Source organism: Falco peregrinus, chromosome 8, assembly GCF_023634155.1.
Source record: "Falco peregrinus isolate bFalPer1 chromosome 8, bFalPer1.pri, whole genome shotgun sequence".
Lineage (NCBI taxonomy): Eukaryota > Metazoa > Chordata > Aves > Falconiformes > Falconidae > Falco > Falco peregrinus.
Genome location: NC_073728.1, coordinates 63858879 through 63871083, shown reverse-complemented (window position 1 = coordinate 63871083; position 12205 = coordinate 63858879). Strand labels below are relative to the sequence as shown.

General features: G+C 50.2%; 1 protein-coding gene across 1 annotated transcript in view; it reads right to left on the bottom strand.

Moving 5' to 3' along the window:
• The window catches only part of PDLIM4 (PDZ and LIM domain 4), a 54164-nt gene that overhangs the window by 31156 nt on the left and 10803 nt on the right, over positions 1–12205 (bottom strand). Inside the window, exon 2 of the mRNA XM_055812816.1 lies at positions 7847–7998. Coding sequence (XP_055668791.1) covers positions 7847–7998 — 152 coding nt within the window. The remainder of the gene's footprint in view (positions 1–7846; positions 7999–12205) is intronic.

Sequence of the window (12205 nt, the reverse complement as noted above, 5' to 3'; positions counted from 1 at the left end):
CCCAGGACGCTGCCGCCTGCCATTGTGCAGCCATGCAGGTATGAGCGGTGACAGCGATGCGACCCTCCAGAACAACCACATCCCTGTACTTCACACCAGTCTGTACGGTCCCTTCTGAGGTGGGGGGTGACTCCAGGTTCCTTCCATCTCCAGAATGCTATCCGCCTCCCATCATGGCACAGCACTATGGTCACAACTGATCTTTATCATCGGTACGCCCATTAGCCTTCTAGCAGCTGAACTCAGTCTAGAAGCAGCTACAGCTGATTGTAGAGGGCTGAAGCTGCGTTAATTAGCATTGATAATATCCAGCTGTGGTTGGCTTCAGGGGCGGTGGGTTGGCTGATGTAGATAAGGTGCAGCTGTGGCTGGTTCTGTGAAGAGGTTGGGTAGCCAGTGAAGAGAGAGGAGGAAGAAGCAGAGAGAAGAGAGAGAGAACGTGTGCCTGGGGTGAGGAGTACTAGGAGAAGGCAGCAGAGGGACTGGCATGAAGAGTATGTTGGTATGAGATGGTAAAAGACCTTGTTGCAGCCGGCTGGTTTGGAGAGTGCTGTGACAGCTGATGCTTCTAATTCATTGAATAGTTTGGGCTGGAAGGGACCTTGAAGACCACCCAGCCCAACCCCCTGCCACAGGCAGGGACACCGGCCACCAGCCCAGGTTGCCCCCAGCCCCGTCCAGCCTGGCCTTGGGCACTGCCAGGGATGGGGCACCCACAGCTGCTCTGGGCAGCCCGTGCCAGCGCCTCACCACCCTCACAGGGAAGGATTTCTTCCTAACATCTCGTCTAAACCTCCCCTCTTTCGGTTTGCAGCTCCCCAGGATTGTGAACCTCGCCGTGACAACTGCACGGCATTGGATGCATCCCTGCAGTGATGCAGGCAGGGGCTGATGTAGCTGAGCTCTGCTGACACCCTGATGGACCCAGCTCATCCAGGCTATGTGAAAGAGCAGCTGCAGGTTTTCTCCTTCATTCCTCTTGGCTGAAACCATTGCTGTGTATCGAGGCTCTGGAAAGATGCCGGTTTTCCTCTCTATTAGTCCTTGAGGAGCTCTGGAGGGGAAGCTGTGATTCACTTTTCCAGTTGTACTTTTACTGGAAACTTGAGAACATCATACATTGTCATCCTTCCCATCTTCCAGCAGCGTGCCTGTGCTGCTCGCAGCAAACGGACCCCACAAAACCTCCATGGGCTGTGGGAGGCAGGAGAGGGGGTCAGAAGAACACTAACTACGTGAGGTTCCAGGGACTTTTGGGGCTATATGTCCAGCAGACTCATTACTGGGCTTTCTCCCATAGAAACTTCCAGAGAAGCTCTATCTCTGTACAGAAAGCAGGAGAAAATTGAAAACTTTTATATGCAAATTTTCCAAGTAGACTCAGCAAAACTGTAACGGTGCATCGGTCCATGAGGGCTCCCTGCACGCTGCTCATCCCCTGGGAAGGGGGTTTTGGTTATCCATCCTGCAGCAGGGCACAGCACACGGCTGCAAGCCTCACTGCCCTTCTGCACTTGGCTTTTGTCACTCGGTCTCAAGCAAACGAGAACAAATTTGATCCACACTGCGAGTGCAGTGCTGCACATCACTGCTGTCTGTAAAGCAATGTGGGTTTCCCAGCCCATGCATGCTGCCTTGCTTCCTTGTCAGCCCCTCGTCCTCCCTCTGCCAGGGTTGCCCAGAGCAAAACAGCCCCTAGAGCTGGGCAGGGGGTTCCACAGCTGCTCTTTAGAAAGAAGAGTTACCATCTCTGAAACACCTTCCCTCCGTAGGCAAAGGCCATTCCTGCAGCCCGCACACCAGATGGAGGGGGAAGAAACCACTTCCAGGATTTGCTTTAGATGGAAGGAACCGAAGCTGAACCTTTGAGGATAGAGATGCTTTGACACCACAGTCAGAAAATAAATACAATGCAGCTAGCCAGGGGTCCTTGGTTGTGCCTGGGGCCAGGCAGGTGCTGTCAGCCCCCCAGCACCCATCTGGCCCCATGCACAAACAGCCTGTATTATTACCCAAAGAAAGGGCCGTAGTTGGATTGGACTGAGAAGAACAGCATCAAAATAATTACGATTATTATTTAAAAAAAAAAAAAGTCTCACAACATGCATTAATTCCTCCCTGCAAATCACAGGAGTATGAACATGTTACTCGAGCCAGGGACCTCTTGCTCCCCAGCACACTTTGTGCCTGATTAATAAATTCCTTATTTGTGCAACCTAGAGACAACTTTGCAGTCATAAAAAAGAACAAGTTTTACCATGGGATCAACCTTAACCACACATTTAAATTATTCAAAACTCTGAAACCCTTGGCCACCAGTCAAATACATACATTTAGTGACTAACTACCAAGATCTCCACACCACGTCTCTGTGAGCAATAATTCACAGGGTTGCTTGACAGCCGGGATCCTCTCCACCCAGCTGCCACCCACCTGCCCTTGCCGGTACCAGTAAGGCAGGCGAAGCAGACCCTGCGCTACCTTGGCTTGGGATTCAGCAGCTGGGAAGACGATGCTGGAACAGGCTGCCTGATTTATCAGCAGGGCATCCCAGACCATCCCACTCAAATCTCCATCAGCGCCACCGCCGCCTCCCCCCACAGCCCAGGTGCCAGGCACTGCTCCAGCCTTACTAAGCTCAGCTGAACTCCTGGCCTCACATCTTGGAGCTGTTAGCCACGACCTGACCGCCCACCCCCTTGTTACAGGGATGCGGAGGTAATTCCTCACACGTTACACCAGTACCCACACGAGCATTGGTTACATAAATCGACTCCTTTCATGAGCTGATGAGGATTTTCCTCTACTCCCTTTTGGAACAGTAAAGCTACTGTGCTGCTCTGCCTTCCACAGCACCACTGCCCAGAAACAGCCCTGCACATCTCTGGGCAAAACGGGACCTAGCAAAGCTGGGGACAAAACTCCCATTAACGTCAGGGGGCATAGGGGTCCAGCCCAGAAAGGCATCAAGAGAACAGGGGTGTGAAGAAGGAGGGAGAACCACCCCAAGAGCGCTTTAAGTCCTTGATAAAGGACAGAGTAGAGATTTTTTTTTTTTTTTTTTTTTTTTTTAAAGAAATGCATGTTAGTACAGCCTGAGAGCAGAGGCAGCCTCCCAGACACCAACACCGACTCTGGGGCTGCAGGGGACATGGGAGAGCCACAGAGCCCAGCACACCTGAAAAGCTGTAACATCCCCTTCCCAGCAGTTTTCCCGGGGGGGGGGGGGGGGGGGGGGGGGGGGGCTTGGGGCCAGCTCCTCCAGGAAGGATGCAGCACAAACTTTCATGCTCCCAGCTGGCAGATGACAAAAGCTTCAGGAAAAAAAGCTTTCAGACTTGCCTTCCCCCTCTGGCACAGATGGGCAGGTCTGGACAGTGCTGCCAAGGGCTTTCCAGCAGTGTGCGTCAGTGGGAACAGCATCAGTGGTGCCACAAGGTCTCCTGTCCAGCACCTGAGGTCCTTTGGGTGCTCAACTCTCAGTTCTCAAGCAGTGGCTTCAGCAGAGCACAGCTCCAACCCAATTTTAGGGCTGCAGCGTAACCACAAGAGATGTTAATATTCAAAGGAGCTGGGAAGGCTTTCTTTAAAAGAGTTAAGAAAATACACAGTAATATGTAAGCAAGAGCAGGGCAAGCTGCACTGCCACGCTGGTTATCTCTGAGCCCTAGGCTCGTTGTGTGCACTTGACTGGACACTGACTGTCTTCCAGGGCAAGAAAGGGTTGATTGCAAGAAAAAAATACTGATTTTAATGCACAAGTACTTGTTCACATGAACATACATTGCTAGAGAGAATCCAGATGCAATTTATCAAGCCCGTGTTGCTGGATCCTTTGCTACTGTTAGGAAACAAACCAGCTTTTCCATCCAAGGTGACCACTGCTGGGAGGCAGAACGCCCAGGCTCTGCCAGCTTCTCACCATGCTGTGTGCTTTGCTGCTGATGCCCTCCAGACACCGCCTCTCTCAGCCACCCCAGAATTACATCAAAGACCAGATGCAGAGCTTTCCCAGAGCTACCTCCTCAGCACCGCATGCCCAGCCCTAGCGATCATAACCAGTCCAGGGAACTGGAGTGCCCCAAGGAGAGAAAACAGATGCTTCTCCAGTTTCCCAGGAGCTGTCGTGCAACGGTGCCAGATACATCAGGGAATGATGTGGCTTCTTTCTGCCAACACAGCCATACTCCTTGCACCATGGATCTTTCTGCTGCCTCAAAAAATCACTTCTCCAGACATCCCAGTTGCCCCCCCCCAGCTCCCTCTGGAGCTCAGTGCAGGTCCCGGCAAGCAAAACCATAGCAGATGTGCTTCCCAACAGCTGGCATGGTCCTCTGGCCAGCAGAGCCACAAGGAGGAGTGCTCTGGGTGCTGCTTTCCATTACAGTGTTTGGAAATTACATGTTCACGTTTGATCTCAAACTCAAGCTTTTCTCCTTCCAGATTGGCTTAAATGAACAGATTCTACCATGCAGCCGGGTAAAAGAAAAACCATCAGACCCAGTGTGACGTTCCTAATGACAGACTGTGCTAATGACCAACATGCTGATCTATTTGCAGTCCATCCACATCATCACGCCTGACTGTGGCCAAAGTTTGCATCGCAACAGAAATCCCACTTACTTCAGTTGTTTCCTCCCCGAGTATTGGGGAGAGAAATTGCCTGCACTTCATGGGAAAGTTTTACGCTCCCATTGTTTATTCTACCCACAAAGACCCACAGTCCTCCTGGCTCCTTACTTGTTTCTCCACCGGTGCATCCAAATGTCTTAATGAGGCAAATTTTGTAAATGGGATAATTAGCATCTCTTCCCATCAAATGCCATGGGTACTCTGCATCCCTGACACCTCCGAAACCCAGACGGGCCATGCTGGTCTCAGGACATCCTGTCAGACCACACAGCAACTCCCTCTCCTTGTGTTCCCCCCATTTCGATTTTCCTACTGAACTTTCCAGTCAAAGAGCATTTACCGACCACAGTTTGAAAACAAAAACAATCTTGTTCTCTGTCATGGTAACGCATAATGTCAAGGGTTCACAGAGAAAGGGCACGGGACGGAAGAAGCCCAGAGGGCACCAAGGGCTGGAAGCCCTTCGCTGCCAGGCTCACTGCCCTCCCTTGGCACACACGCCCAGCTGGAGGGAGCCAGCTTCAGCAGAACAGAATTAACATCAAATTTCATACGTCTTCACTAAGAGAAATAAAACAAACAAGCTCGTTATTTCAAATATATTCCAGACAAACGCACTTTAAGAAAAAATTTCCTTACATTGATTTGCAAGCTATGTTTTGTTGAAGGCAGCTTACAGAGACAGACACTGCTTGGAGAGCATGCTCTTGCCCGAGGGAGATGATGCTAATCCACACCTCTGCGTGGGGCTTTCCTGGAGCTCAGCCTCGCAGGGAGCCCAGGCCAGTGACCCGCAGCTATTGCAAACCGCAGCTGCTGGACGTGCGCAGAGACAGTGCAATCCCCCACCGCTGCCCCGGGACACGGCTCCCTTGCCAGCAGCTCCCGGCACAGGGATCTGCTCACACCGAGGATGACAAACAGCTGGGCAGAGCTGTCTGGATCCAACAGGTCACTCGGGAAAGAGGAGAGAGATCCAAGAACCATGTAGCTTTGGGCTGAACTAAGAACAGACTAATAAAGCATTACTGGAGCTGCTGTCCTTAGTGTCAAAAAAATAAACGATTCAGTTTTCCCTATTGAGAGAAAGGCCACTCTCATGGGCTTCTCTGGGCACAGCCAACGTCTGTTTTTCTCTTGGAGGAGCCACCTCACCGACCCAACAGTGCAATTTCCTCCCGAGAGGAGCCACTCCTTCCCAACAGCTCCCCTCCATCACCAGCTCCTGTCTGCTCCAGTCTTGCAGAAGCCTGCACATTTATTTTTGCCTGTCAGATACAAGAGCCTTCAAAATCTGCATTTCTGAAGGCTAAGTCCTGACAAAACTGCTGCAACCCTCTTGCCTAGCAAAGCCCAGGCCACCTCACCCATGAACCCTGCACCGCTGCAAGGCTGTGGGCCACCACCAGCGACCGCTGCTACAGAGAGCCCACTGCCCCTCCGGGCACGTTGCACGGTCTCACAGTTAGAAATGCCACCCTCACTAGGTGTCCTTAGGCAAACCCAGCCTGAAGCCACAGACCCTCCTGCTGCCAGAAGTCTTCCACACAGCAGCTTCCATATCACCACGAAGTCGTTAATGACCATTTCTGTGCCTGAGGGAAACTAGACAGAACATCCGTAATCCCACCAAGGCACATACCAGCACTGCTGGGACCTCTGCCCGCTCCTCTCGCGGTGGAGCCCTGCCGTGCCAGTGTGACGCAACCCCTGCCCTGTGTCCGTGCAAGGTCACCTCTTAGGAGAGGAGATGCGCTTTCACAGAGATACTGCTGACACCACATACACTGACCTGGCAGCTACCACCACCAGTACGGTCACAGCTGCTTCCAGCAGGATCCAAGCACCTCTTCCTAAGTGTGAGGACCAGCTGGACACCGGCAGAAAGCCGGGCACGTACAGTGTGCCACCCACAGAGGGGGAGCACTCAAGGGTCCCACCTCAGCCACAAAACAAACCAAATGCCAGTTAATACTGGTGGCTAAAATGAGGTGTAAAAGTGGGAATTCAGCCCGTGAATTCACACAGTGGAAACACTCGTACGTGAAAGCAAAGCGCTACCATGCTGCAGGTGGAAGCTCTTTTCAGCAAAACTTTATTCTAACTCCTGATGAAGCTGTTCTGCTCACTGAAAGCTTCCATCACTACACGAGGATTTCCACCTCTTCCAAGGAGAGCTCCACCAGCCTGTGGACAGCCAGGAAGGGAACCCTGGTCCTGCCCTGGGTACAGCCCCATCTGGGGTGGAAGACCATCCACATCTCCCTAAAGCTGCTCCAAATGGCAAGCCAAATGACCACCCTACTTGGCTATGGGAAATTCTGCCTGCACGAAGGGTTTTCTTGTTTTTCTTTTTTTCTTTCTTTCCTAATGCTGAAGCCACATCATCCCTATGGCACAGGCTGAGCTCGGGGACTCTGCATCAGCCGGGTGGCTCGGCCACCACTGATGAGCCATGAGGAGCCAGCGAGCCTGTGCTCCATTTACAGCAGCGCTCCTTCCCCGCTGCCCAGGCTTCCAGTCAGAAACTACATGTTTTCCAAGAGAAGTATAAACAGTAAGTGATAGCTCTTTATAGCAGGAAATGCCTTTTTAATCTGAAGTCAAAAATTGTATACACTTATTTAAACCTATTACAGATAGCACTGGGCATTTGTGAGCCTTATAAGGAGCACTCATTCTGCCTGGATAACCTGTGGTTCATGCTAGGAACCTTCAGCTACAGAATTCATTCCAATGGAAAGCAAAAAAAGGCCAAGCTTTCATTTTGCTCTGAAATATTCTAAAAATGTTAATTTCGCAGGACCTTCAAATGCCTATTCATTGAACAGATGTTTAGGAAAACGATAAGTGGATGTTAACTAAGTGGGAGGCTTTGCCTAAAGGAGATTTCAATCCCAGTACTATTCTTGCTTGAGTCAATAAAACCTCCCTTGGGTTGAAGGATCTGACCCAGCTCACAGCCTGGATAAGCCTTGCAAGGTACGAATGATAATACACACATATACATGAACTGAACCCGTTTTTTTGTGTCAATGACATTTTAAAAATAATTTTGTTTTACTGTACTTAAAAATGCAGAACAATTACAGAGACCATGGGCATGCACCAAGAACTGAGCCTAAGGGCGCAACCACGCCAGGGCCAGCTGCAAGCCTTCTGCGGAGGCCAAGCAAAGCTGACCCCAAAGCACCTCAAACAGAAGAGGACCTACCTGTTCAGGGAAAGCAGCAGTTGGTCCATGCATGCTTTGATCTTGTTTTGAGCTTCCAGGTGTGTCATGTTCTCCGTGCTCTCTCCATTAATTGCCAGAATAATATCTCCTGCGCACAGGTTTGCCATGGCTGCTTTACTGCCGGGGTTAATCTAGGCAAGGAAAAAGAAAAGGGTTACTTAAAAGTGATCAGTTTTTAAAGAGTTTCTTGGAATAAGCAGCAGATAAAAGGAACAGTTATTTCTGGAGAAGATAGGTGTTTTGCCTACACCGATGGCATCTACCAGATGTTGGATGTCAGAGCCAGGGCACTCGGGCCATCGCCTACAACAGTGCTCTTAAATAGAGATTTCTGTCAACCCCAGTCAGTGTGTGACCAGATCCTCTCTTCAGATTCGCCTCTTGCTTGAAATAATGCGATACCCTCTTTCCAGAGGGATCCTTTACACTCCTTTGGCTTGCAGGCCTTAAATCACGCTACAAGAATCAGTCCCTAAAGAGCACGTGAAACCTTCCTCTTTGGATAACTATGTAATTAGAAGATGAGCACAGTCACCCTAATTGCTTCCTGCAAAGAGGTTATATTTGACATCAGTTTTTCCTGACTGTTGTTCAACTGACTTGTCTCCTTCTAGCCCTGCATGGAATATCATGCTGCTCGTTAAGTCTCCACAGCTCTTTCCTTTTGGTTTTGTAGGAACGCCAGAACCTTATAAAACTCGTAACTTCTTTCCTGAGGAACTAATGACAGATCCAGGTACTGTTTGTGGCCAGCCATAAGACCAATCCTGCCACCCATAAAAAAGAGTTCCTCGAGAAATTACCATTTCGTTTACATCAGCCCAAATGTGGTTTTAATTTTTGCAATAATATAAAAATGATGCAAGGCATAGGCAGGACAGGTAAATGTGTCTGTTTAAACTCTTAATAGCTATGTGCTTGCCCTCTAATTTCCTCTTCAGTCATTCAGAGGATCTGCTAACGCTCCGCTAACCAACCACATGGTTTATCGAGTGAGAAAGTACAGTGAGTCTGACTTTGGTTACTCCTGTCCCCCCACATTTAGAGTGTGATGGTGCTTTGATTCTGCTTGCTCATGACTTACAGGGCTATAATCCCGTCTCTGGCAATGCATCTGCTCTGTCACACCCCGCTTGAAAGATCTGAGCAACTGCTCTGTGCTGCCTCTCCCCTTGGACGTGGCTTACATGGGTCCACAGTGGCAACCAGATGCTGACAAACCAGGTAGGGTTTTTTGGACAGTTTGAGACCAAGCGGTGCCCACAAGCCCCCCCCCCCCCCCGCCCCCGCCCACCGCAGGCCACCATTAAACTGGCAGTCTTTTAGAAAAAAGGCATGCACGCATCCCTGTTTCCATCTTGATTTGCTTTCTCCACATCTGTTTTCATAGGAAATTTGAAGAGGATTTAGTCCTACCACCAAAGCCCTTCATGGATCGCACCGCAGCTGCTCACAGGGCTGTGAGAGGTGTAACACAGACCTGCTGCACCGCTCCCCGCGTGACTACAGCCACCAAAACCACCGAAACACGAACCTGAAGGTGTGTGGGGAGCTCCAAACCACTTCTTACATTTAAGTAGAACTGGCAGCCTGAATTAAGGCTTTTGTTGCATTGTCAGAGTGAATCAGCATTTGCCATTTGCTCTTCAATAGTTTCAGCCAGGCTTTTTCGCTCTAAAAAACCTGCCAGGCCAACTCCTTCCCTGCTCCTGGGCTTCCCTGCAGCTCGGCTCAGAGCAGACACAGGAGGCCTTTCTGAACAGGGTACACGTTAGCTGTAGAGCCCTGACACGGGATGCTTCAACCCCAGAAAGGTTCATTTTTTCCCTGGCATGCATTTGTCCTGTTGGGTACTTTTGAATCTGTATAAGAAGATGTGGCATTCACAGAGCATCAGGGTCCTCCTACAGCCACCAAAGCTGCCAGACCCACCAGAAAGTCAACCAGAAGCTCAACCACCACCTCCAAGGAGGCATCTCCATGCGTTTGCCTGTTATTAACTGCTTCCCTCGGTGCTCGCCCTGCAGCTCTGGCTGCCAGCGGGCTCTTGGAATAACCGACCTTCAGTTTGACCCAGGACAGCTGTATTTTGTTCTTGCCTATCCAATGCTGTCTAAATGTCCGATGGATTTGTTTCCCCCCTGCACTGATCTTCACCAGATTGTAGCGTCCTTGGAGAATAAGCTGATCATAAATGGAGCTCTTAGCTGTTTCCTATTTTTAGATTCTGGTTTATTTCAAATTGTTTTGGCAGTATCTTCATATTAGCATTTCATGCTAGCCGTGGAGATGACTGAGGGTTTGAAATAGAGCTGTACTCCAAGAGCTCATTAATTTGAGATACAGCACCAGTGTCATGGCAGCTTGGGAGTCAGTATTACAGTGTCTGTCAGGTCCCAAGTTTGTATTTTCATGAATAGTGTTTAAAACACTGCAAAGCGAGTTTTCCTAACTCACAGCTGTGCAAAGCCATTGACACCAAACATGCCACAGAAAGCCCTACGAACTTGGTTATGGGTCAGGGCTGTGCATGAATCCTCATGCAAGGGTCCTACCTGCTTCGCACCATGCAGATCCATGCAGACAGCCTACTACAAAACCAGCATCTCCATAAGAACAAGGATGCAATTTTAAATATAGCATGTTTTGTAAGAGTGTCTATGCTTGGAGTGAAACATCCAAGAAAAATGACCCTGTCTATGCTTGGAGCAAAATATCCAAGACAGATAACTCTCTACTGTCCATGGAAATGAACAAATACGCAAGGAAGGAGCTGGAGGGATCTCGGTGTCTTGTTCAGGCAGCACTCGTGCCCAGCAGCAATCAACTCAACCCAGAATGCTCCTCAACCAGCCTCTCTTCTCTACAAAGGCCAGCTACTGCCCAAGGGCTGCTGAGCATCTACCATTATAAACAAATACAGAATTTTTTGTTCAAGCGATAAGCCTTGTTTGAATATTAGTCCGTTCTCCAGGGCTATGGCTCTATGCAATGTAATTACAGCTGCGTGCGTTGCCCATGGGTGCCAGGTCTCTCCAGGGCAGTGACTTTAAAGGCCAGCAGTGCACAGAGGTTTTACCGGAGGCACTCCTGCTCACTCCCCTCCAGAGGGGCCGGGGGGCTGCCGTGAGCAATAACTGCCACGTGCACGGTGTGAATGAAGCGCACACGGATTTGAGTGTAGCTGGACATGTTATGAAGTTAAAAATGCTGCAAAGAAAACCTGTGCCGAGGCACTGGACCCCTGGGTTCTTGAAAGGGGCCTCCAAAGGCACTGAGGTTTGAGGATAGGATAGGCTTAAGAAAAACAGCCATAAGATTTTTTGTTTGCTTGGTTTTGACATTAGCCATCAGCACTAGGAACAAACAGTTTTAAAAATCAAGGCTGAATGAACATAGACCAAGACCAGACCAAGGGATACGTAACCCAGGGTGGTGCGAGCGATCTCCCCGGGACAAGGACAAGCCTTGTCTCCCCACGCCACACTTTCTTTCTACGGGCAATGCCGAGTACCCTAAAGCAGTGTCCCAGCTCACGCGCTGGGGCTGAACACGGGCTCCTGCTGCACCCTGCATGTGCCATGCCTCGTCTTGCCCACGCTGGGCACCTGCCAGGATCTGGGCTGTTTGTTTGCTTTTCTCCAGTGAAGAGCTCAAGTGGGGCAATTACATGCTAGCAAGGAGCCAGCCCGGTCCCTCACACCCTGCTAACCCCGGGGGCTAACCCCACGCGGCTGCCGGTGTTTCAGGGATGGAGCAAGGTGCTGGTGGAGAATTACATGGGTGGATGGGGTGGTCTGAGCCCCTACAGATATCACTCCCTGTGAGGCCACGCAGCTCCCAAAGGGCCCTGCTCATGCTGTGGGGTGACAGCAACCTCAGTACACGTTCAGAGCAGTCAAGCGTATAGCACTGAGAGCCAAACCCACCGCAAACACCACAGGCTTGAAGAAACATAAATATTTTTATTAAGGTTCCCCTAAAGGTTTTTCTTTTTTCAACTAGACAAGAATCCTGCCTCATTTGGAAGCTCTGAGCTCGCAAAGCTACAAATTTACACAGCAACGAAGCAGCACTGATGTGAACTCCTGGCCATCAGCTAACTTACACTGCTAGTTATTGTTGCCCTGCACTTGAAGATACTTTCACACCAATATAAATTCAAAGCCAGCTGATGGGAGACTTGGGGTGAAGTTGCACAAGACAGCCTAGGCAACCCCATAGCTTGCCCACGAGAGGGTAGAGGACTTTCTGCACCTTCCTGCTCCTGGGTGCCAGCCCTGGTGCTCAGCAGGTTGAAGCACAGCCTGGAATGCAATAGAATCACAGAATCATTGA